General features: G+C 24.2%; 1 protein-coding gene across 1 annotated transcript; it reads left to right on the forward strand.

The window, feature by feature from the left end:
* The first annotated feature begins 1,505 nt into the window (after positions 1 to 1,505).
* Positions 1,506 to 26,313, forward strand: LOC145840406 (synapse-associated protein 1-like). Its single transcript, XM_082947657.1, has 11 exons — positions 1,506 to 1,629; positions 4,406 to 4,457; positions 5,830 to 5,916; positions 8,192 to 8,286; positions 12,211 to 12,274; positions 13,944 to 14,020; positions 16,830 to 16,969; positions 22,255 to 22,461; positions 23,620 to 23,665; positions 23,988 to 24,167; positions 25,495 to 26,313. Exons 1-11 carry the CDS (start codon positions 1,549 to 1,551, stop codon positions 25,585 to 25,587), a joined length of 1,122 nt encoding a protein of 373 aa, XP_082803783.1. The 5' UTR covers positions 1,506 to 1,548; the 3' UTR covers positions 25,588 to 26,313.
* The last annotated feature ends 1,079 nt before the right edge of the window (positions 26,314 to 27,392 follow it).

Consider the following 27,392-nt stretch of genomic DNA (forward strand, 5'->3'; position numbering starts at 1 on the left):
ATACCTGAGTCTAAACTGATTCGAGCACAAGTCGACGTAGAACCTTATCTCAATGCCAGAGTTAATACATATATATATATATATATATAAACATTGATTTTAAATTAACTTGGGAGGTGATAAAAAGAGCACAGCCAATAGCAGATGGTAACAACCCTGTTTGTAGGCTGTGCTTAAAAGAATCAACAGCCGTTATGTGTGCGTTAAAAAAGGAAGGTTGTTTAAATAAGCGAAGCGAATTTATATCGTCTTGTCGACATATAAAAAAGCTTCTTTTAAAACACAACAAATTGTGAAGCATTTTATAGTCAAATAACTGTTGTTTTCGTTAATTTTAGTTGTTTAATTAGTTAGAAGGTAGATCGATTTTTGTACTGAATATTTGTAATGTACAATATTACGTCATACTGTTTTTTGTTTTTTTACATAACTTTTGTATCTTTGTTTAGTACAGTGCTTTGTATTTTGAATTTAACTGGCTGATGATCAAAGCTTTATGAAAAATTAAAGCTTTGTGAAACATATGTTCCAGAATTTTTAAAATCGCCATTTGAATAAATTATTTAAAAGCCCTTCAAGTGGGCTCAGTCGAAAGTGTTTATGTTTAAACATTAACCTTGTTTTATATATATATATATATATACATAATTTATTGAAATGGCGATTTTAAAAACAAAAACAATATGACATAAGAATTAAACATTGTACATTACAAATATTCAGTACAAAAGTCGATCTATTTGAAATTTGTAAACTTTTGCATCTTTGTTTACCAAAGTGCTTTTTATATTAAATTTGAACTGGCTGAAGATTAGAGACAATCTTCTTTGTCTTTATGAAACTTATGTTTTAGAATTTTAAAATCGCCATTTCATTAAATTATTTAAAAGCCCTTCAAGTGGGCTCAGTAGAAAATGTTTAAGTTCAAACATTAACCTTATTTTATATATATAAACACAGATATATATATATATATACAGAGTTGCCACACACTCATGATAAGTATTTTGAAGTTTTTGAAAATCTCAGGATGACTCAGGACAGTTCAGGATGACTCAAAAACAATTTTGAATTTTTTTTCCAATTCAGGCTGACTCAGTATAGTTTTCATTTTTATAAAAAATTCTAGGTAGTTTTTAGATTTTTAATATCTCATACCAGTTTTTTTTAAAGATTTTGAATCAGATATAGTTAGTATAATATTTTGTTAATTTGTAAGCAATTAATAGTTAAAGACCTTAATTTTTATTAGTTTAGGAAAAAAACTTTTTGAGGATTCGAAAATCCAGGATGACTCAGGAAAGTTCTTTGACTAAAAAAGTGGCAATCATGTATATATTTATTTTTTTACTTTTTATTAATTTGTTTTATTATTTGTTGTATTAGTGTGTTTGATATTAGTGTTGTGTGATTTATACATAATCTTTTTTCGAGCACAAATACAATGCTTATTTCAGCTGATATAAGGCCTATTGTTATAAACTTAATGATATATAAATTGAAAAAATTACTTCAGTTGTTTAATGTAGAGTTTAAATTTAATTTAAAATGTCGTCTAGCATATCTAGCTGGTTTACTAAAGTTTCTAATCCCAAAAAACAGGAAGAAGAAAATTCTACAACCAATGAGGTTTTTGTTATAATTATATGAATGTACAAACTATAAAACAAATAATAAATATATAAACTAAATTTAATTGTTCTTCTAACTTAATTTTTAGTTAATTTTTATTTTGATATTTTTCATAAAATACTAGCTTTATAAGTTAAATCAAATTATAAATTGAAAAAGCAGCATAACTTACGGTTTTTAGTATCTATATTTGTAGTAGTTTTTATCTTGGTTTAGAAAACATAGAACTTAATTTATTTATTTTCTTTTAAAGCTGATACACTTTGTTTAAATGGATAAGTCTGGTTGAAAACCAGAGCCTTATTTTTGGCAAAATTACAATACACACAGTAATGAAAATTTATATTTGTATTATAAAAGACTTCAAAAATTCTAAATTTTAATTCCACCCGTTCCATAATTACAGGGTTGCTATAGAACCTAAAAATACCTGGAATTTTGTTCAGAAATGGAAAAAGCTGGATTAAAAAAAAATTGATTTTTTAACAATCTTATTATAGAATATTGTAATTTTTAGCATAAGACTTTAAAAAATGTGTATTTATAAATATTCTTTTTGTTATGGCAACAATAATATTTAGGCATTAATTTATATTATTGACTTTATGTGTGACTGATACTTGATGAAACGAGACAATCATAATTTTTTGACTTTTTTGGTTTTGTAGTGTTTTATCACTTCAAAATAAAAGAAGAGTAATAATATTATAATGTAATAAGACTAATAAAAAAAATCTAAGAAAATAATTATTTTGCAAAAGAAAAGTTGCTGCCAAAAAAACTGATTTCAATCACAAAAATCACATATTTTTTGATTTTTGGGCAGCAACTTTTTTTTTTTGCAAAATGAAAATTATTTTTTGAATTCTTTTTAACTAAGCAAAATGACATCAAAATCATATTTACTTATTTTAATTATACAATATGACCAAAAAAATGTGCTGTACTCCCTACCTCTACATTTTACAGACAAATTTTGCACATATAGGGTGATTATAACGTCATAATACATCAAAAGCATATGTCTTTTAATATATGTCAATAAGTATAAGCTTTCATTTAAGACATAAATTATAAGTCTAGGACACGTATAGGTGATTTTATTACTGTTTAAGTCAAACATTCGAAAAGTATGTGATTTTTGGGGTTCAAATTAGTTTTTTGGGCTGCAAGCACACTTTTTTTTTTTGAATTTTATTTTTCAGATTCTTCTTAATGAAGCAAAAAACACATCCAAATCATATGGACTCATAAGTCCAGCAAACATCACCCAAGTACTTCCTACCCCTAGTAGTAGGTTAATTCTTTAAGTAGAAACTTCACCTTCATGTTACACATATGTCCCTAAACCCACTAATACATAGTCAACACTCAAAGTCTGAAAAATTAAAACTTAATTATTAGCTTTATGATGTCACTTGAAATAAGTTTATTAGTATTTTTAGGTATTATTGAAAAATAACAAATTGAAACTGATATCAAATTTTAACTTCTTTTCTGGCTATTTATGTTATATCAACATAAAGACTTTTCAATATTCATATGAGAAAAAAACTTTAAAGTAACTTATTAAAAATGTTTGTACAGGTTGCAAAAGAACAAAACAATATTTAAGTAGCTATTAAGTATCTTAATTAAGTAATTTAAGTCTATTGAAAAACACCTAATTTAGCCTAAGAATAACTTATTATTAAAAGATGCACTTTCAAAAACCTGAAAGAAACGCAGAAGAACTGTTAAAATTCAAATAAATTGTGGCAAACCTGTAATTAAATAACTGTTTTTTAATAGACAAAATCACAATCAAATTCACACAAAATATGAGTATTTTTTTAACATAAATTTTTAATACATTAGTTGAAACAGCAAAAGCAAACAACATGTTTTCAAAATTAGAACTGTTTTAATAAAGAATTATTTGTATTATAGTGCATTGGGTAATAGCTTATACTTTACAAAGCAAATACAGATGTTTTTTTGAATGTTAAGTTGAGATCAGGGTTTCCCAAACTTTTTTCAAAAGACCCCCTAAACAGAAATTAAAAAAGCTATGGCCCCCTCTAACAAGATAACTCAAAAAACTACCATTTAAAACACCTAAGACCTTTTGTTTTTTTACTCTTTGTCATCAACTCCGGAATGTCTAGTGTAAGTTTTAAATTATGACCTCATGGCCCCTTTACATCTCATGACCCCATTTAACCCCTTTCCTCCTCAAGGCTCCCAAAGAGCCCACTTGGCCCATTTTGGGAAACCCTGGTTTAGATGATTGTGAAATTTAAAAAATACTGATTAGAATAGTAAAACAAACAGGATCATAAGTGTACAGTACATCTATAACAACATGTTCATATTAAAAAGTAAGAATTTTTTTTAAGAGTTGTGCTAGAGTCCTTTGTCCAGTAAAAAAAAAAGATTTAAATAGTTATGAGGTTAAACTCAAAAATGTAAGTTGTACAAATACACAAATTTAAAATAAAAATTGTTGATCAACTTTGTATTATAAAGGGAATTGAAAAAGGTCTTCAATAGTACACAAAACAAATTTAATAACGATATGTGCAGAAATTTTACAAAAAATAAAGTTTTTGTACAGAATGTAACTGCCCTTTAAGCTAACAGTAAATATTTTTCTTTAAATGTTATGTTGTTACAGTGTTTTTACAACTAAAGTAAATTTTGGGACTTAATTCATATAATATTTTCAGAAAAACTCAAGTGTTTAAGTTTAATTAATAGTATATTATAAGCTAAAGTTAAACTCTAAAAACAGAATAATACAGAAGAAAAAGAAATTGTCAAAGAAACCAATGAACAGCAAAAAGGTTTGTTTTTGTTTTCTAATTCAAGTTTAATAGTAAATCAAAAACAAGTTCCAAGCTTAATTTACAAGTAAGAAACTAAAAAAATAAAAAGTGAAAACAATGTCAGTTTTACAAGCTTTAGTTTTTTAGAAACAGTTTATTAATTTATCATTTGATTAAATTAATTACTTAAATAAATTGCATTAATTTCAACAGTTTATTTTATACTTATGAATGTCTAAAAAAGAAAAGCTATTTTATTATTATTCAGAGTACATATTTAAACTTTGTTGATTTTAAAAGTTATTTTAGTTGAAACCCTGTAGTTATAGTGACTGAGACTTGGTTACTCAAGCAAGTTGTTTTGTCTTAAAGAAGGGCAATAGTGTGCTTAATAATATGGCGTCCTTTGAGTTTTCAGCTAGAAAAGTTCTTAAACTTGGTAAATACCACAAAAATTTAAATTTCTTAAAAATCTTAAAATTTTTAGTTAGTTGGAAGTCTTTATCATGTGGAAAATTACCACGAAAACACACTGTGCACAGTTTAAGGCTATACAAAGAAAGTTTTATGGTGTCACTTCTTGATTAAAAAAACATGAAAATTTTAGAAAACTTACAAAAAATAATAAAAATTACATAAAATCAAAAATTGCCTCCTTAAAACTTTTAAAAAATTGTCTTTAATTGTGCAATTTGTGTTTTTGTGATAATTGGCTACATGTAAAAAAAAATCCAGCTTAAAATTATAAGGTCAAATTTTTTGTGTCTTATACAGTTTGCAATGCTAAAAACTTAGGGTGCACGACTATTCAAATTTGGATAATTCAAATTCCGACAATTCAAACTCTTAAAAAATATTGAAACGGCCACAAATAAAAAAACAATGTACATTTGTCAAAAATAAAAAACACATATGTTAATCTTATAAATATCTACAGGGGATTTTTTTCTTTTTGCAAAAAATTAAATATTTTTTGCGATATGGCTTTAATAAAGTAAAAAACATGATATTTTTAGTAATTTTAAAATATCTTGAAAAATATTTTACATTTTTCAAAAAAAAGGAAAAAAGTGGCTTGTAGATAGTAATAAGAACTACATATGTATATTTTATTTTTTTCAAAATTATTTTAGTTTTTGAGATATAGTCTTTTAAATTTTTTCAAAGAATTTGAACTGTTGGAAATTGAGTTGTCCGAATTTGAATTGTCATGCAGCCAAAACTCAAAGATTGCTGTATTTATAAGAACCCTAAGAGGCATCTGTGTAAAACAATTCATCAGTAATTTTAAGACCCAAAACAAAAAAGTTTCAGCTGTTTTATTATAGATATATAAAAGCTTTAATAGAATATATTTAATAAAAAGCTGAACATTTAAGAATTTCTATAGAATCTTGTGAAAATTCAGAGGATATCATACCTGCAGAAGTAGTTGAAAAAACCCAAAAGCTAATGAAATCTGCTTTTTCGTTTGGAAGTAAGTTTGTAAAAATCTTCATTTTGTATTATGTATTAATGACTTTCATAGATTATGTATTACCACTTTTATTAGAGTACAATTAAAGACTTGGGAAAAAGACTCTAGAATAGCATAGATATACTAATTCTAGATAAAAACTTTAGACTAAATAAAAATACTTTAAATAAAAAATTAAGGACATATGAGGTAAATTACTTATTTTTAAGTCTAGAATTTTTCATTTAGTAAGATTAATAACTAAGCTATTTCTTGCTTTTTACAGCTTTTTTAGTTTCAAAGTAATTTTTGAGACAAAAATTATTAAAGTTTGATAGGCTGTTAATGGAAGGCTTAACTAAGAAGATGAAAAATATATTTTTATTTAAAAAAAATATCTTTTTTTAGTTTTTTTAATTGTTTTGTTACTTCATCTGTCTAGTCTTAATATAAAAAAATAATTAGAAAATATTTTTTGTAAACAAAAATATTCATAATTTTAAGCCTTCCATAAGAGCCTATCCAACTGCTTTTTTTGATAAACAAATAAACATATTTCCTTGTTTCTTTCTAATCATAACTTTTTGTGGTAATTTCAGAACTCTGTTTTAATGACATAGTTTATTATTATATTTTGAACAGATTTAAGAATTTTTTTTGATTATTTTAAAGAACGTTTTCAAGCTGTTTAAGTAAAATGAAGAAGAAGGAGATAATAGATTTATACATATTTTTTTTACAGCTTTTAAATAAACAGGGTTGCCAAAAAAATCTGAAAATACCTAGAATTTAACAATTTAGACAAAAAACCTGAAGAAACCTGGAATTAAAAAAAAAAAAACCTGGAATTTTGAATAAAAATCGCTAAAAAACGAATTTTAAACAATTTTTACCTATAAAGTAATGAAATTTAAATTTGACACAAAATATTTGTCATATAAATAGTTTTTTTAATAGATATTAATCTTTTTTTATTTGTAAAACAGATTTAAAGTAGCTTTCAATGTTTTTATGCTATGTAAGACAGTTTTTACCTTAACCTTAATTTTATACATACTAAAAATATACCCAAAAACTTAACTTTCGAAAACCTGGCAGAAATTTCTTAAACATTTTTAGCAACCCTGTATAAAGGTCAATTGTTAACAAAATAGTTGGAAACCTCCTATGGCCTCAAATCCTGTATTTAAGCACAACAGATAAATTAAGTAAAAACAATTAGTCTTTTATATAATGTTATTAAAACATAAAACAACACCCTGCGGTTTATCTTTGCACTTTTGACCTTGGGTTTTGACTCTTTGTAACAGATGTTAAGGCATTCAGCTAGTTTTGATATAATAAACAGCTGTTTATTTTAAAATTTGTGTACATATTTTTACGACCTTTCATTGTTAATTTTCTTGTAATTTGAACATAATTATCACTTACTCTTTTCAAGCTAGAAACCTTATTTAATAAATAAATATTTTTTAATGCCGTATTATAAATGTTTAATGAAAAATTATAAGTATTAAATTCTTATATGATTAAAATTGTATTATAAAGAAAACTTTTACAAACTTTTATTTTTATTTTTTTTTAAATAAGTTAAAAAAATTTCAAAAGTTGAAATAAAACTACTTGATGACAGTAGGCTGATCTAAGTTTAAAGTCAACTTTTTCTCTTTTTTAAATTGGAATATAATAAGAAATTCATTAAACATGATTGTTTTTATATAAATATTTAACATTTGAAGTTAATTGTTTGCTAATAAAGATCCTAGTAAAGAAAGTTCACTAGAATGTATAATAACAAGTTTTCATACATTTATATTTTAAGTAATGAAACATTTTCAAATTATATTATATATCTTGTAGTATATAATAAACAGTTAAAAATAATTAGTAAGGCTATTTGAGGCAAATTAATTACAATTAAGTTATTTTTACTCGATCAAAGAGTACTAATTCTAGTTTTTAAACGTTTTTCAAACAATTTTACTTAAATTTTACAAAAAATATCTTTTGTGGGCTAAACTTCTTTCAAAAATTAAAGTTGTTATGAATAATAATTAGATAAGCACTGTGTACTAAAAATCAAATTAAGAATCTATTTTAAAACATTCTAAAAATTTGAAAACACATAGTTCAAAACAAGACTAAGTTTGTTTAATAAGAACACAATGGCTTCAAGCTAAAAAAAATGTTGCTGGCTGGATCCAGCCTGCAAGCTGCACAGTGCACATTGTCTATTTCTTAGCTAAATAGCTAAAACTAATTTGCGTGTTCATATTATATTCAGTTTGCTTTGCAGATTATTTACTTGAAGTTGCTTCAGAAACTACCAAAAAAGTTTCGTCTAATTTGAATGAAACTGCAACAAACCTCAAGAAAACAGTGGAAGAAAAGGTGCAAGTTTAAAACTAACAAAATTTTTGAGGCTTCTTAAATTGGCTATGTTCTAAATTTACTTTTACTGTTTGAAAAGTTGTTAAATTTTCACCAGTGGTCCTCAAAATTAAAAAAAAAATGTGCATTTTAAATCACTATAAATATGTTTTGTGTGTATACTAGGTAATTATCTAAACATACTTGTTATAAAAAAGATAGTTTTAATGTTTTTGTTACTAAAAATAATATTCAAACTTCAAACTGTCGGAGCTTAAAAGAAATATAATAAGTATCAGCTTTAAAAATATGTCCTTTAATTTTTAACTCCTAAAAAAGTTTTGTTATTTAAGGAGTAGGAAGTACACCACATCTTTTTGGTCATGTTGTCAAATTCACATGAACTGGTTGAATTTGGATGTGTTTCTGCTTCATTAAGAATAATCACGAAAAAATCAAAATTTTGATTTTTATGGGTTACACCCCAAAAGCTAATTTGCCCTTAAAAGTGTCATATTTCTTGCTTTTTTGACTTAAATAGTTGTACGACTCTAATACATGTCATAGACTAATAATTTATATTTTAAGTGAAAGTTTATATTTATTATGTTATTGTTAATTAAACAACCAACGAAAAACCGCTCAAAAAGTGTGGTTTAAGGACCTAGAGTACGAAAATGCCTTTTAGTTATCGAGTCATACTCCACAGATACAGTTTAGTGTCCAGTCCAGGTCCATAACCTAATAGGCATGTATTAACAGATATTTAAAATACTGTTGATGTATTTTGACATCATAAACACACAAAATATACCAGTTTAATCTATAATGTGGTACTTTTTGCAAATTTAAAAAGTATTTATTGCTGTTTAAGTCAAAATAGCTGAAAATATGATATTTTGGAGGTCAAAAAATCTTTTGGGGCGCAAATTGAAAAAAAATTGATTCTTTTTCATGAAACCAAAACACATCTGAATCCAACTAGTCCATGCGTGCAACACACATGGATGACCTATAGTACTCCCTTCCCCTTGTAAATTTTATGATTTTTTTTGTACAGTACATCAATGTTTACTAGTGCATACTTTAAATAATAATACTGCTTTTGACTTTAAGTAACTATATGTATTAATGGTTTATTTAGTTGGAATCTTTAACATAATTTCATTAGGAATCTTTTCTGAGAAGTAACGAAATCCTCAGTGAGGTTATACAACTTTGTACTCAATTTTATTTTTGATTTTATTTTGGTAATCACTGATTAACTGATCTAATTTTATTCTGAAAAAAATTATGTTTTTAGTTAAATTAATCTGTAGAAAATACTGGAAAATTATAAAAACGTTCAATTTTACAGGAAAACGCCAGATAAAATTTAAATATTTCATAACAAAAAACAAGATTCTATTATTTTTTTGATTAATGGCAAACCATTTTTTAATGATATATAAATACAAATGTATATAGTTACAACTTATGTTGTATGATAGAAAAGTTTAGTTATAACCAGGAAGCCTTTAATATAAACTTTATTTAATATTTAGTGTCCTAATTTTCTTTATAGTCACATTAGAGGTGATAACTTTAAAAATAAAAATAGTCTTACTTTTTAATTGATAACTAAGCTACCTGTTGCTTTTTACCACTATTATCAAATTTAAGCAACTCTTGAAAATAAACTATCTAAATTTCAGAGTTAACTAGGTTCTTATATAGTTTCTATATAAAGGTAACTGCTTGATTTTTTGAAATAAAATTAAGGAATTTAAGAAAATTTACAAAAAGTGATAAAAATTACATAAAATCAAGAAGTGCCTCCATAAAACTTTTTTTAAATAGTCTTAAATTGTGCTTTTTTTTTTTGTGATAAGGTTGAATTTTTTGGGTCCCATTAGTTTGCATTGGTGTGGTTTTCAGGAAATTGAATAGTGCCAAGGTGAAAGTATTTTCAAATTATATAAATTTTTGCACATGGTGCTTTTGTGGTATTTGATAAATGTAAACACTTTTTTTTAGCTGAAAACTCAAAGGTTGCCGTATTTATAAAAACGCCACTGTACACGGAGTTCTTATAAAAAATATGTTTCTAATAAAAAATATTTTATTGAGTTTTCTTTGTACAGTTTATCATAAAGTGCAATTAAATGGATAGTATTAATGAAAAATATTAAAAACAAAATTAGATAATAAAAATGACTTTACAAATGTTTTCAATACTCATTTTAGTTTATCTCCAGTTATATTAATGAGCAATTTTTTAAAACGCAGACACACAAACTGACTGAACGATTGAATTGCTGATTAACTAACTACAGCAACTAACTGGGCCGAATAGATTTTTTATTAATTTATTTTTTTTCTTAAAGTAATAGCACAATAGTTTTACTTACAAACAAAGGATTTTATTTTCAAAAATTTTTAGGAATCCGGAGTAGTTTGAATTTATTTTGTGATTAAAATATTTAGTTAAGAAAAAATTAAGTTTTTTATTTCCAAAGGATTTCAGGTGAAAAAACTTATCTCTAAATGCATGCAATTCAATTGATTTTACAACAACTGCTGTTAATGTATAATTGCACTTTTGTTTTATTTATAAGTGTTTGATTTTAATCTGAAAAAAAGTCTTTAAATTTCAATAGTTTTTAGTTAATGAAATATTGAAATTTTAAAATAAATACTGAGAATTTATGGCTTGAGAAATAAAATAGTTATATTAAAATTTTGTGATTTTTTTAATGCTTTAGAAATGAAAATATATATGTCTTAAAATATTAGTAAATTTAATTATAAATTTTTTATCTTAAAAGCAACGGCCTGGTTATTTTAGAACACAAAGCGTACAATTATGTATATATTTAAAACCTCTACCCTATACTTTTAAGTATTTAAAAGTATTTCAGAAGCAGCTTTTTTTTCAGAAACTGGCGTCTATGATAAAGACTCTAGCTTGTTAATTAAAAAAATAGCTTATTTACGTAGTAAAAACTTTCATCCAAGTTTTTTACAAAAGTATTTTTTAAATTGTCAGCTATCATAAGCTTAGACTAAAAATTTGCAACCTAAAGTTCAGATAAACTACCTCTTGACTTTTAATAAAAACATAGTTTTATTATCAAATTTATATATTTATTTGCAAAATTTTACAACTATGATATAGAAAAAGGTTCTGCGTAATTTTATGCTTAGTTCCTGCATTAGCTTACATGAATGTATTTACAATTGATTTAAGTTTTATTTAAGGTCCCAAGAACTAGTTTGTTTGAAATTTAAAGTTGTAATTTTTCAAAATGACATATGTAATAGCTGATATTTTTTTATTGGCTATATCGCCAATTTAGAACAATTATTTTTTAATGTAAATGATATAATTCTTTGAATGACTTGGTTTTCTCTTATATATAAAGAAATTTATTAAAAAAATATAAGCTTAAGTTGTAGTCTACATAATAAGTTTTGCAAAAATGTTTTTATAAAAGTTTTGTAACAACATTTACACTGTTATAGTTTTTATAATTAATGTTATTTTTGTGGAACTGGAGTTTTTATTAATTTTAAATTTTAAAACGGTTAAACAAACTTTTTTAAAGTAAATTATTTTAGTGCTTATTTAAAGGCTTTTTTTTATAACTTAAAAACTTAACCAGTAATTATACTGGTGAGATTATTTTAGTGTAATACTTCAAAGTTTTTTTTTGAATGATAAAATAAACTATTAGTAAATGATGTCTCTTACATTTAAAATATTCAATCTGCTTTGATACTTTTTTAAGTAGTTAATTTATGTTTTAAATTATTTTATTTAATTCAGTATTTTTTTTTTAATTTCAAGTAGATACTTATTTATATAAAAACTCTTTATTTTTAAATGTGATATAAACTTAAAAATTTGTATTGAATTATACCTTAGTTGTAAACGTATATTATAAGATATGATATAACTTTTAGACATTACTGGGAGATTTGAACAAAGAACAAAACGAGTTTATAAGAAACAAGAAGTCTTTTGGAGGTATAAGTATTTAGTATGAATTTAAGAATTTAAATATAAATTGATATGTTTTAAGTAAAAGTTTTCTTTTAATTAATTATTTTTATGCATATAATAAATATTTATTTGCTGTAAACTTTAAAGCGAAAAGTTTAATTATATGTACCAAACTAAAATAATACCTATTATAAAATATATTAAACTAAAATAATATTATGAATTACTTTGTTTTTAAAGTTTGAAATAATTGCAAATTAGAAATGATCGGCTTCTGATACAAACGTAAAGAAATATAAATTTTTAATAGCCAGTTTTCCTGAATTAAAAAAAAAGTTAATATACATCTATATATTTCCTTATAAGGTTAAAAAATAATTTCTTCAAGTTTTTAAGATATTTTTTTTTAAATATTACAAACAACTTATAAAAGGCGGCTTTTTGAAAAACAACTTAAAAAACTTAATGACTAAAATAAAATGATTTTTTTTCAAATAATATCAAAATTATAATAGAGTCAAAATTTATTGATTAATAGGTCGAGAAAAAAAAATAGTTCAAAAACTGTAGAAGGAAATAAAATAGGTAAATAGTCAATTTTATGTTTTTGATTTGTGCTTATCAAGGAACCTGTTGAACACTCTATTTTTAGTTACTTATATTTCATAAGTTAGTTTATATTTAAAAATTAAAAAAATACTAAGTGGTTAGTTATTAAAAAAGTTAGACTTCGAAAGTGATTTACATCCCCATATGGTCTTAATGCTATGTATATGTTTTGAAACATTTTAAATTAAATAAATAATTTTTACTATTGCATTTAATTAATGCATTTAATTATCCCTAAGATCTTATAAGATTAGGCTTACTGAAATACTCTAGGTACACACATAATCAATATGCAACTTGTCTTTGAAATTTGTAAATACTTCTTGTTATTAATTATAAATACTTTTATACAACATAATTTTTTCATGTAGTCAATAGGTTGATTTGAATTTTTTTAAAAGGCAAAACAATGTGTTTATGAACTGTTTAAAATAGGAACTGATCTGGATTGCACGCAGACAAAATTGCACGAGTGCACAAAATTTGCATGAGGGCAAAAATTTACACTACTAGGGAACAAAGTTGTACGAAGACGATTTTGCACCAAGGATCAATTTTGCACGAGGGTAAAAAAATACAAAAATAAACAAAAAATAATCTAAAAAATAATTTAATAAAAAAAAAGAAAAGTTACTGACCAAGGGTTAAGGTTAACAGTGATAGTAAATAAAAATAACTAATATAAATTATTAAAAAAAAATTTACAAAAAAAAAACTACCAACAGAGGGTAAGGGTTAGTGGCAAAAGTGATATAAAAAAAATAATAATAAAATAAAAAAAACTAATAAAAAAAATAACTTATCAACCAATGGTAAGGGTCAGGGTTAACAGTAATAGTATAAAAAAAAATTTAAGCCGTGCAAATGTGACCACTTGTGCAAAAGTATCTTTGTAAAATTTTGTGCACTTGTGCAATTTTAACAGCTATCCGTTTAAAATAGCTACAATTTGCAAAGTAAAAAATGCTTCTTTTAACTTACTTAACAAGACAAAACAAACTACTGTTAATGTTATATGTTATTGAAATGAATTATAAACTTAAGATGTAAAAGTTTTTGTGCGACTTTAACTTGCTATTTTTAGATGATGGAGCAGTTCCTGTGTGGTGTGGCTACCAAGAGGAAGAAGAAATGAAAAATCAAATTTTGCAGTTATCTATGGTTATTAAGTTTTTGAGTACTTAAAATTAAAACTTGCTTAAGACATTATTTTGTTCACTTTTTATTTAAAATATAAATTGTTGTGCAATGGAATAAAATTAAAAATAATAATTTCTGATATTTAATTTTTTAACACCGAATAATAGCTAAAATGTATTTATTTTTACTAAAATGCGGTTTATTTTAAAGCAGGGTTTCCGAAACTTTTTTCAAATAGCCCCCTTCAAATAAATTAAAAAAGCTATGGCCCCCTCCACCAAGACTACTCAAAAAAACTACCATTAAAAAACACCTGAGAGCTTTTTTTTTTTTTGCTCTTCATCAGCAACTCAAGACTATCTAGTATAAGTTTCAAAATTACTAATAAAAACACCCAAGATCTTTTTTTTGCTCTTCACCTGCAACTCAAGAATATATAGTGTAACCTTCAAATTATGACCTCATCGCCCCTGTTGCTCCTTTACTGCTCATGGCCCCCGAGTTCTGTCATGGCCCTTAAGGGGGCCACTTGGCCAACTTTGTAAAACCCTGTTTTAGAGTAACAAGTTAAAAAATTAATTAGATTAGCATCATGTTTTTCTTAATTTTATTTTATTTGTTTAAAAAAAAAGCTTATGATTCTATTCATTATAGAGATTAAGTACGTACCTTATGCAGATGCATTATGCAGGTGCGTACGTTAACGATGTCCCTAATGTACTTTAAATACGAGTAAATAATATATATAAACGCTCTAAGACACGAATCGAGGTATGCTATTAAAATTTTAATTAAAAATTTACAAAGTTTAGAACACTGAATTTTGATCTAAATACGTACTTGATATGAAGTAAAATTATAAAATACTGTTAACGTTACTAGTATTATAAAAGTAAGTTTTAGATGTACGTAAAGCCAGGGTTGTCAAAAAACCTGGAATCCTAGAAAATCCTGAATTTGACAATTAAGACTATAAAAACCTGGTAAAACCAGGAATTTAAGAAATTTAGAAAAAGACCTGGAGTTTTAAACAAAAATACTAAAAACCTGGAATTTTAAACAATTTTTACATGGCAAGATTAGTGAAATTTTGATTTAACACTAAAATTCTATCATATATACAAAATATTTTTGACATCAAATTTTTATAAATAAAAAAACATTTAAAGTAGTTTACAGTATGTTTTCAATGTTGTTATACTATTTAAGACAGTTTCTACTTAAAACTTAAGTTATACCAAAAATAGACCCCAAAACTTATAGTTTTTAAAACCTGGAAGAAATTTCTCAAAAACCTTTGGCAACCCTGGTAAAGCACAGAGTTATCAAGCAAGTTGCCTTTAAAAAACTTTATTTTTCCAATATTTTTTATTAACTATTTATTTTACTTGCTGTTTAATATTACAAAAATTTGTATACTTTTTACTTTCTTTAAAATAAGTTGTTTATAAGTTTACTAATTATAGCTCACAACCATAGTTTGCTAAAGTATCCAATTGAGCATCAAATTAATACTCGAATAGGGCAAACAGTTTTATAAAAAGTTTATTGAAATTTTAATGTAAGCTTAAATAGTTTAAGTTTTGACTAAATAAGCCTATTTAAATTTTAATTAAGTTACAAAAATCCTTGCCCTGGGTCGTGACAAAATGCCTTTTCAATGTTTCATAAGGTTTGGTTTACTTATTGATAACTTTATATTAGTTGTTTAACAGTCGTTTTAGTAGTTTTGGTTAAACATAGATATAAAAAAAATTAACTTATCAATACAATTAAAAAATTTATTTTACTATTCGTGTGTAAATGCTCTTTATAATTTTTAAGGTAATAATTACATAAGTTGAAGTCGTTATTTTAATGTAGAAATAAGTCTAAACTTAAATTAAAACGTCTATTAAAGGTTAAAAAATTTCGTGTCTAAATGCTGTTTCAGTAATATTTAAAAATATAATATATATAAATACTGTTTAAAAGTTATATTAGTTGTAGTTTTATATTTTACAATCTTAATTCGTATAAAGTAGAAGTTGTTTAGTTTTTTATTGGTGTTTAATCTTTGATTTCTGTGTTTTGTTTTACAAGTAAATCAGCGTCACCTTTTAAATGGTTTTTATCAAATAAATTTTCTCACTTGAGACAAACAAGTATTTAAAAGAGATTGTGGTAGGTTGTTTAGTTCATACTAGTTTGTTTTTTTGTTTTTTTTAATTAATATTAACAAGTTATCTTTGAATTTTTAAATGATACTAATGTTGAATTGGGGTTAATATTTTATAGTAATAATATTTTAAGTCATCTGAATCAAAAAGTTTAAACTTAAAATCAGTTTTAAAATAAATAGTTAAGCTGTATTCAAATATTTAAGTTTCATCATAGTCTCTTATGAATAAGAGATTGCATTTTACAGCTAATAAAACAGTATATATATTAAAATAAACATTAAAGTAGTAAGCACATAATAATTATTAAAAAAAAGATAAATTAGTCTGAAAATACAGTTATATGGTTCAACAATATTTCCCTAAGTCTTATGAAAGTTTCACAATTATTTCTCTTAATTTTCCATTTAAGTCCATAGTAATAACAGTTTAGCTTTGTTTTTATTTTAGTTTTTAATAAGTCAACCCTGCAAAATTTACGCTTCTATGACTTTAATTATTATATTTAACTTAATTTTATTAACTTTTATCATAGTATTTATGTAAGCATTGACAAGGTCGTTGACCGAAACTGAATTTTCATTAAAATGTCTTGAAAGAATTAAATAAATATAGTTTTTATACTGTTATATTATTATATTAAAGGAATCATACTGACTATTCTTTTGTAGGAATCTCGTAACTTTTTGCGCAGTCCACCAACAGGAATTCAATTTAATTTTGAAATGGATCACTATTTTCCAACTGCAATTGCCACGCTAAAAGAAGACAAAAATTTAAGAAAAATGAGATTTGCTCTAGTACCAACTAAGTAAGAAACTATGAATACACTTTGCTTAAAAGATTTAACATTTTTATTGTTTATACAGTAACCTATTCAAGTATTTTTTGATAGCACTTATTTTTGTATGTTTGTCGCTGATAGTTTTGACTATAAATTTTTAACAATTGTTTCGTTCATCTTCTGAGTGTTTTTTGTTTATGTTATTTGATCTGTAAATGAAGTGTGTGAGTTTTTCTTCCAACGCAGCCAAAATGGAAATAACAACTGTAACTATAAATGTTAAACATGAAATGTACGATGATTTACAGACTATCCTTTTGTGTTTAAAGTTCTGTTTATACTTGAACAAAAATTGTTAAACTAAATTATTAGATAATTGATGTAAGTGGTGCTCAGCACGTGTGAAATACGTCTTAAACTAAATATTGTGATATTAGAATGTTAGTTTTGTTATAAAAAGTTATAAACTTACAAATTTAATCTCAGAGAGTATAAATTTTTTTTAGACAATGTAGTAAAATTTTTGATTAGTTTTCTATATACTCTTGAAATGAAGTCTCCTTTAGGAATCTTTAACTGTTAAAACATTTCTATCTTTCACAAGTGAAAATTATGCTATAATTATATTCAGAATTACCTAATTCTAAAACTATTTCAGTCACATCTGGCCCTCCGACTAAAGAAGTTACATAATTATATAATAAAATATTCAGTAAAGTGTACCAAGGATAACTGATTTAGAAACTAAACATATTCATTAAATTTCAAAACAGTTCAAAAAGTTCATATATATTCAAAAAAAGAAGCCAAATTACAATTAATCACCATTATTTTTTATCAAACTAAGGAACACATGTGCTATTACAGTTCAAGTTAAATATTTTTATTGAAAATTTTCGTTTAGCATTTTCGGAACTTCTATAACAACGAAAAAATACATCATTACAGTTTGTAAAATTATCTTTTACTAAGTATTTGTTAATGCTTTATGGTTTACTTGTATTTTTTAGGAAACTTTTCGTTATAAATTTAACGTGATTAATAAAAAATATACGTTTTGTTTAACTGAAAAAATGAATTTTGCTCATTTCGATTCGGCCGCATCTTATAAGAAAAGGTCGGATCCAGGTTTCTTTAACCGATAAATCACTAGTTTTACAGCTTGGAAAAATAGATTTACTTTAAAAGTTTAAAAGTATTTTCAACTAAGTTTGCCTGCATATAAACTTCGAATAATCTTAACTAAAACGAATTTAACTCAAAAGTACTCAAAATTTTATATTCAATACAAAATTGTCGATTTTTTACAAAAAGAGTCCTTTTATCAACTATTTTTTTAGATTTTTTCTACTTTTTTTTTATACTAGAGAGCTCTAATTTTTAGCAAGCTTTTAAAAAATAGTTTAAGAGTTTTGTAATGATGAAGTTTTTAAATATTAAAAATAAAAATTTTGGATATGAAATAAAAAAGGTGTAGTTGTTTAAATGTTTATATTTAGTAACATAATTTTCTTCACTAGAAATATTAAAATATTAGCAATAGACTTACTGTTTAAAAAAAAAATCGCTTGATAATTGAAAATAAAATATATTTTTAGAAAAATAGCATTTTGTGATATAGAAAAATATACACATGTTGAACTCATTAACTTTGATCCCATATGTCACCAAAACTGTTTTAAATTTTCATAAGCAGTTTAAAGTGTCTGTCTGATAGCTAAATTGATAAATAAGATCAACTTGTAAAAACAAGGAGGAACCCCCTTTGGCCAAGATAAGATAAGAAAATTACTATAAAATAATAAAGCAAAGTATATTTTAACTTAGTTTTTAACCATATTTAACTAAATTAAATTGTCTAAAATTTAAATAAGGTGAAAATGTAGTTAAATGAAGTAGTTACACATTTCGTAAAAAACATTTAGTTTTGCTTTTTTTATATTTGTAAGTATTGCAAAGTGTTACTCTAAGCATGTTGTTCGTCTATCAATACTTATTTGGTCTTTTAAGTAAAACATAAATGGTGTGATAACTCTAACTTTTTAAATATTACAACTCAATAAAGTTAAAAAAAAAGAATGTTATATGCATAATGGTATAATAAAAGCTTATTAAAGATATAATCAATAAATAAATAGAATGATTTCTTCATTATATGTATTTATCTATAATAAATATGTCTATAGTTTTTGATTGTTAAAAATGTTATTTCTAATCTTTAAAAGTTTTTTGTTGTTGTTTTTAGGTGAAATCTGTGTTTCTTGTTTTTAGTAGTCTGCACTATGTTTCTGAATAAACGCAGTGAAAGTATATAAATAAATTTAGAAAAAAAAATCGTTAATACTTCATTTATGTACTGATAAATTCTAAAAATATACTTTAGTGTTAATCGGAGATAATCTGTATGTTTTTTAAGTAAACTATTTTTTTTTTACGTAATTCTAGGTGTTATATTTATAAACTTATGGACTTGTAAGTAATAAACTTAGGTTGTTTTTTTTGATATTTTAAGTTTTGAAATAAATCTTAGTAAATTCTCTTTTATTTAGTATGCATTTTACTAACTTTCATTTATACTTTGATAGTTAATGTTATATATTAAAAGACAAACGTAAATTGATATAATTATTTATATATCAATCTCTGCTTCAATAAATACTTAATAAAAATAAAAGACTTTAAAAAAATCGAAATTATCTTAAAAGTAGAAAGGAAATTAGTTTTGTTTTCAAAAACAAAGCATTATGTATAAAAAAGTTTACCAGTCAAAAATTGTTCTAGAAAACGTTTATATTCTTTACTCAAAAGTAGTTTTTAAAAAGTATTAAAACAAATTATTCAAATATAAATAGCATTAAAACAATAAAATTAGTTTTACCTAAATTTAGTTCATAGATAAATTTCCTAGTCTAGAAAAAAACTTATCTCAGTAAATATAATTTAAACTTATTTTCCTAAAATAAGTATGGAATTAGACATGAAAAGTCTTTTAAAAGTTATGTTTTAAAGTTTATTTAAAAGTAAATTAACTTTTTATTAACTTGTGTAAATATGATTCACATGCTACAATAAGTAAACTAATTACTATCTTAAACCACATGAGTTACTTTACTTTTTACGCTTGTTATTAGCGAACAGTTTCTTTATTTAAAGAATAGCTTTATTCATTAATTTATTTAGCATTCTAGCAAAAGTTTTTTTTTGATGCATATCAACAAACAAAATTAACTTAAATTTATAAGCTTTGTCACTGACATTTAATAAATCTTTCAAGTACTGGTGCTTATAAACGTATCATCATCAATAAAATTAAAGCCACAAAATGATAAGTAGGGCAATTTAATAAAAGAGTAAAATTAAATAGTTATAAAATAAGACAGTTTTTTAAGCATCAATTTACAATTATATAAACTTAGTTATGTTAATTAGAAGTTATAGATTATTGTTGTTTCATATTTGTTAGTGTGATGGTTAATTGGAATTATGTATTAAATCCGTTGGAATAACATTTTTTAAAGATAAAGTTACTAATTTAATAAGTAGTAAATTATTGTAAAGAAAAGTAATTTTTATAAATTAACAAAAAATAACTAGTTGAAGTTAAGGAAGCAAATGACTTTTACAATGAATCATACATTAAATTTAACAATTTATAATTTTTTTTTTTTTTTAAGAATGTTACCTGAAACGTAGGTTATACAGATTTTATTTCATTTAAAAAACTCGAGTCAAAAAAACATTTATAAATTTATCAAGTTTAAAAGTATTTTAAAACAAATCTTGAGCTACCATCTCGATTGAAATCTTCAGAACCAGATTGTAAAGCATAACAGAAAAATGCTTTGGATATACAGTAACCTCTCGCATCTTTACGCACTCGTGATGTTACGTTACTTTCGTTTGGTTACGCATTTTAAAAAATTCAAAAAAAAAAAACTTCGTTTTTTTTAATATTGCACAAATTAGGTTTATTGTATATTTTTTTATTAAAATTATGTTTTTAAATGCTAACTCACCTCTCTATATCTTTAGACTTTGTATGTATTAACATTAACAATTTTTATTAAACATTTTTCTTATATTTTATGTATTTTTGTTCAAAAGAAGAAATCCATTACAGCACTAAATGCATATTTTTGTAAAAGGCTATAGAAACAAATTTTAATATAGACACCACTCCATTTCTTAGCTGTAAACAAATGCTTAATTATAAATTGAATTTGCTAAGTAGAACAGAATATAAATGTCAAGTATCAAATAAGTCACATAGAAATAAAGATAAAGTCTACTTATTAATAAAGTTAGTAAAACTTTTCTGCCAGTATTATTATTTTATATAAATATAAATCCCGTTTTTTTAATATGTCTATAGTTGTATATTTTGTTTTCATATTTATAAATAAAGTAGACAAGTTGTTAAAAGTTGGAAAGTTTCAGTCTGCTTTTAACTAGAAGTAATATCAAAAAACAGCCGTTGTAGTAAGTATACTTGGTACCTCTCGTATCTACGATCTCTCAGATCTTTACGCATTTTTCTGTGGACACAATGTGCGTAAATAAGCGAGAGGTTACTGTATAAAGAAAGTTAGAGACTTGAAAACAAAAGAAAATCGAACAAAGTAAAGAAAACGTTATAAAAACTGTTTTTTAATAATAAAACTAATTTCTGTTTTGATACAATCAATGAAACCCATTTAAACTTTACGTACACATATAAAAAAAAGAATACAGACAAGAAAAAAATACAGCTGGATATAAAATAATAGAATTAATTGTACAATTGTTGAAATACTTATGTCGTTATCAATATCTAACTAATTTGAGGCAAAACTAATAAAAATGCTAACACACGAATTTATTAAACTTAGAATCTATAGCAGTAGAAAAATAACTATTGCAGATATTAGTACAAAACAAATTTATTGAATAAAATGTTTTTATCTCAAATGAAACAAGCCTATTTTTTGTTTGTTAGTTTTACTCACTATAAATAGTTGAATACTTTCTATAATGCTCATACTTAAATTATGCACTTGAATATTGTGTTTACAGTTATTATAGGACTAATTTTAGGTTATTGTTTATGTTATTAGTAATTAATTATGACCATAAAAAATTAGACAATGGATTTTAAAATACCTATTCTATCTAAGTTTAGTCTTAATTATAAACTATTTAAGGTTATTTACTTAATATACAAAGCTTCAGTTTTATTACATTTGTAATTAGATTAAATAAATTTATTAAAAAAATCAACTATTTTTAATTAACTCATCGTTTTCAATTAAATAAAAGTCAAAAATATCAAACAGGATTAAAGAGGAGTTGTTTTGGCGCAATTACTTTTACAGAGTTTCGTTGATAAAACAGACTCTGCAGTTGCACACTATTCAACAAACTTCTTCTAAACCACAGCAAGTAGTTAACAACAGCGATACTTCATGTGACTCTTCTATTGTTGTTGTTTCGGGAAATTCCACAAATACTAATAATCTAACCGATGCACCAAATGATAATCTGTTAGTAAACTGAATTTGTTTGTATATTCCATAAATGTGTCTAATTAAAACATCAATCTAAGGTTAAATGATTACTTTGTAAATTTATGTTCGATCTTACATTTTTGGGTATACACATACAGTTTCGATATTTAATTAAAATTTAATGTTTTAGATTTGCATAGTACTACTATTAGTTAAAAAGGCTAATTATCAGATCAATAATTTAAAATAACATCAAAACGTAACTTTTTAATAGTTAAGTCATAGATAATTTTTTTTGTAATCTAGTTTTTAATAAATTTGGTTGTTTGTATGTTTTATTGCACATTAAAGACTATTTCACAATCAATCCAGTAATTGGTTATTAAGCAGGCAATGTAAATTTATTATATACATTACTCATAACCAAACACTTGCTGGTTTTTTAAGCTACAATTAGTTACAGCGCGGGATAATGTAATATAGTTTTTTTAATGATGTAGTACTTAGCAATTTATACATATGTATATATTTTTTATATTTCTTTCTTTTTTATCATTTGAAAAAATGTTAGTTTGAAAAACTTCACACATAGTTTAAAAAGTTCAATCTTAATTACTATTTGAATAATATTTGATAAATTTTTACAAAACATAGTTTTTTTAATTTAATCATTTTTGAAAATTGATTTGAAAATTTTATTAGTGAGCATTATTTATTTGAGTTTTATTATTTACAGCTTTGATTTTTCAAAATTTAGCGTAATTGTTCGCTATAGTTTTTCTTATGTTACTTAAATATGAAGAACACAATTTCTAGCAGCATTGAATGTTGTAAAACAAGTTTTTTCCGTTTATGGTCGCAGCTTTTTGTCTACTAAATATAATTATGTTATGTTGTTGTTTCACAAAGTTTTCAACATTTTTGTAATCTAGTTCTAAGAAGTATATAAAAGTTTTCTTTAAGTAACGTTAAAAAAATAGTTAATTTAAAATAAACAGTGCAAAACTTTTGTCTAATTAATAATTTTATATTATTTGAAAATAAATTTAGTTAAACGGCAATAAAGCATTACTAGTATATTTTGTACTTCTTAATAGCTGTGTTGCTACAGGATAGTTTAATGTTAACAATATTAAAATCGTTTTACTATTTAATTCTTAAAATACGTATGTTTAATACTTGAATTTACTTCAGAATTGCAGATGAAGTAGAAGATAATCATAATGCATGTGATATAAATGTAAGTTATTTTATTTTTCAATTTGTACTTTTGTTAGCAATGTAGTATTATCCAACATTGAAATAGTTTAAGAATATACGTAGATTATCAAGAAAAGTTTTAAATATGTTATTAAGTTGTTTAGTTTTTTTTAGTTACCTTTAAATAACTGCTAGTGAAGTATTTTCAATATTCATTATAAATAGGTTATGCGTAATTAAGTACGTATTTTATTATAGTACGACGCGTATTTTTTTATTTTATAAATCAGACCGACAAAATTATATTTTGTTTCCAAATAGCAAACCTGTTTTGTTAATTGTTACTTTTTTCAAAATGATAGGAAGATGCGGAGTTTGAATCAGACGCTTTTTCTAACTCTATGACGGAGGGAATGAATGCGGAAGAACTAGAAAGAGAAATGCGGCAACTCGGAGTTACTAATGAGGAGTTTGCAGCTAACGAAAACAATAAAGACTGGGAACCCCCAGAATGGGAAAAAGAAATCCAAAAAGCTCTACAAGTAAAACATCTATACTTTTGACTAAACATCAAAAATAATTTTAAAAGTTAATTGATACCAATAAAACGAGTCATATATAAACGTCGTAAAATTCCAATAAGCTGTATTCTACTAAAACTTGATAAGGAAATTTAATTATTTAGCGTAGAAATAAAATTAGTTAAATCAGTGCCTTTAATTTAAGTACGTGGTTATAAAAAGTAACTTTTGCGCAGTTAACCACCTAAAATTATTTATTTATACTAGCGATTCTTAACCTGGGATATATTCACCCCTGGGGGTAAATTTCCTTGTTTTAGGGGGTAAATTTTTTTTATTACAAGTTATGTAAATAAATGTTTATCAATTGTCTTTTTATTTGTAAGTTAATATTTAACTATAGTTTTTAAAAGTTTAATAAAATCTTTAAATTTTTTGATTTTTATATATAATAAGCTTAAAGTTCAAAAAATCTAGTTTTTTCCTCAAAATTAAACATTATTATGTATAATGGGGGTAAATTTATTATTTTTTTTCTAAAAAGGGGTTAAATTGGTAATAACCTTCCAAAAGGGGGTAAAAGATGAAAGTTTAAGAACCGCTGATTTATACAGTAAACGTAAATAAGTTTAAATCACTAAAAAATTTATTCGTTTAAAATTAAGTTATAAAAAAGATTAAATACAAATTGAACTTTAAAAAGTAACAGTATAATCTTTAATAAATGAAATTTTTAATTAACTAAAAATAAAATATTTTACTTAAAAGCGATTGTCCGTATTTTATTTCATGTTTCTCATACGTAGATTCCTGTTTACTACGTTAGAAAACGTATACTTTAATAAATAATTTGTGTAAAATGAGAGTTATCAAAAATTTTGTTAGTCAAGTCATAAAAATGATTTTAATTGTTAATAAGTTATGTCAACTAAAAATATCTTAACTTTTTACTCCAGTTTTAAAAATTTGTCTTAAATTAAAGTGAACTTAATTTTGTTTAATGCTTGTATTGATTTAGGATATTAATCTGTATCAAAAGTATTATAAATTTAATTAGTTTTAAATCTACCAAACTGATTACTCAATTTTTTCTATTGAGTATAATCAAAAAATATTAAAAAATAGTTTTAGGGTACTAGAATATAAAATACTTTATAGATTTGTTTGAGGCTCTGTAAATAAGTTGATTAAAAAAAGTAACTCGGACCAATTTGATTTTTGCTTAGTGATCTAATTAACTTGTTTTTATACAGAAAACAATGATGACTAAAATTCGAACTCTTACCTAGAGTTAGAATTCATTTCGTATTTTAAAATATTTATACAACTTGTTAATTTATTTTCACAGGCATACGAAGTCGTTGATGAAAAAGAAGTTGATACTGAATTAGATGCAGAGATCGAAGATATGCTAACTAAAGTTGATGAACCCAAACAGTAATACAATTTAATGAATTATATTAAGACTATATGTTAAGAAAAAAAAAAGTTTTTAATGTATTTTTATTTTCTATTAAGTTATAGTACATATAATATATTTTATATTCTGAAAATACGGAATATATAAAAGCTTTTTTTGAATAATTTTTATACTTAAATTGTTTCTGGTATTGTACATAGGTTGTTTTTTTTTTCATAGTATCTTTGACCTAATGTAAAATTTATTATAAAAATGAGGTGTTCTATACGAGAGAAATTTATTTTTTGATTTTTAGGTTTGTGTTAATACAATGTTTTATTTTGAAATTTTTAATTACTCTTAAAATTTTCATACTATAGATAACAGTTATTCCTGTAGTTTTTTTTTTCAGCAGCAAACATTATTGTTATATAATCTGCAATATACTAACAGTCACTGCTTTTTATATTCAGCTTAATAAATTTTACCATATGAAAACGTTACTTAAATGAAATAAATGTTTTTGCGATAAAGAACAGAAAAACCTACTTAAGTTGTACTCAGGGTTGTCACAAACTCAGGTTTCAGAAAAGCTAAGGCTAGTTTTAAAATTTTTGAGTTAAGTTGAAAATCTCAGCTATGTTTAAAGTTTTTTTCCAAAACGCAAGCTATTTTGGATTTTTTAGTTTAAGAACAATTTTAATGACCTTTTAACTGAAGTTATATATTCTATATATTAAGTCCTTATGATATTACAATTCTTGTTTTTCAAGTATTCAAACTTTATAGAAAGTCGTGTTTATTAGATTATAATAAAAGCTACAAAAAATTATAAGTAATTTTATTTGTTGTTGTTTATACTAAAGAATATGGTAAAAGAAGTAACAATTTAAACACAAAGTCTGTGATTAATTTATTTTTAGAAAGAAAGTATTTTGGTCTAAGTAGATTCTGCGTGCCTTTCTCACGAGTAACTTTTAATATTACATAACAAACACTTAGTGTCGTTATCATATACTTTATTAACAAACACTATACGTGTACTATAAAAAGAAGCTTTTATAAAAACATAACAAATATAAAGTCTATATAAACAAATTAACAAAAAGAAACTAACAGTATGTGTTTTTGTAAACGGTTTGTAAATAACAAATAGTTTCTTGATGATTGTTCCACCTAATGTACCAATTCCAGACAGGTTTCATTCAGACTAGCTTAAAAATTCGTTCAACTTGTATGTCCTCAATTAAAGCATAATTTCAACTTGATCTCCTTAACTTCAATTATGTCGAATTCAATTTACTTTCAAACTTGATTTGCTTCGTAACTTGATACTGATACAGGGTTGCCACTTTACCTGGAATTTGACAATTTAGGATAAAATAACCTGGAATTTTTAATAATTTTAACATTTTCAGTTGTAAAATTTTGATTTGACACAAAAAATCTATCATATAATTAAGATTTTTTGTCATCATCAAACATTTTTTTATTAAAAAACACATTTAAAGTAACTTTACAGTATCTTTTCAATATTTTTATACAATTAAACACAGTTTCTTAAATAGAAATTAACTTAAAACTAAAAAAAAACCAAAAATGTGTACTTTTAAAAACCTGGAAGAAATTTGAAAAAACGAGTGGCAACCCTGTGGTACGGCACGACAGGTTTTAAATAACTGCGCGCAATCGAAAGTCAAGAGGCGTTTTATACGCATTCTAAAGAGTACTACCCATTTCACTACAGAGCATTTATAATTTTTTTATAAAATCTTCAACAAGTGTTAGTTTTCACAATATCTTAGCTTGATTTGAGTTATTCTATAAAACAAAATACGTGGTTACGC

This window comes from Thalia democratica, chromosome 7 (genome assembly GCF_965202585.1).
Source record: "Thalia democratica chromosome 7, ktThaDemo2.hap1.1, whole genome shotgun sequence".
Taxonomy (NCBI): Eukaryota; Metazoa; Chordata; class Thaliacea; order Salpida; family Salpidae; genus Thalia; species Thalia democratica.

What these genes read in the sequence shown, in the direction of transcription:
- LOC145840406 (XM_082947657.1), top strand. Translation starts at nt 1,549, where the DNA reads ATGTCGTCTAGCATATCTAGCTGGTTTACTAAAGTTTCTAATCCCAAA. An exon ending in AAACAAGAAGTCTTTTGGAG is followed by an intron (nt 12,275 to 13,943) that starts GTATAAGTATTT and finishes TGCTATTTTTAG; the next exon opens with ATGATGGAGCAGTTCCTGTG. An exon ending in AAATCCAAAAAGCTCTACAA is followed by an intron (nt 24,168 to 25,494) that starts GTAAAACATCTA and finishes TTATTTTCACAG; the next exon opens with GCATACGAAGTCGTTGATGA.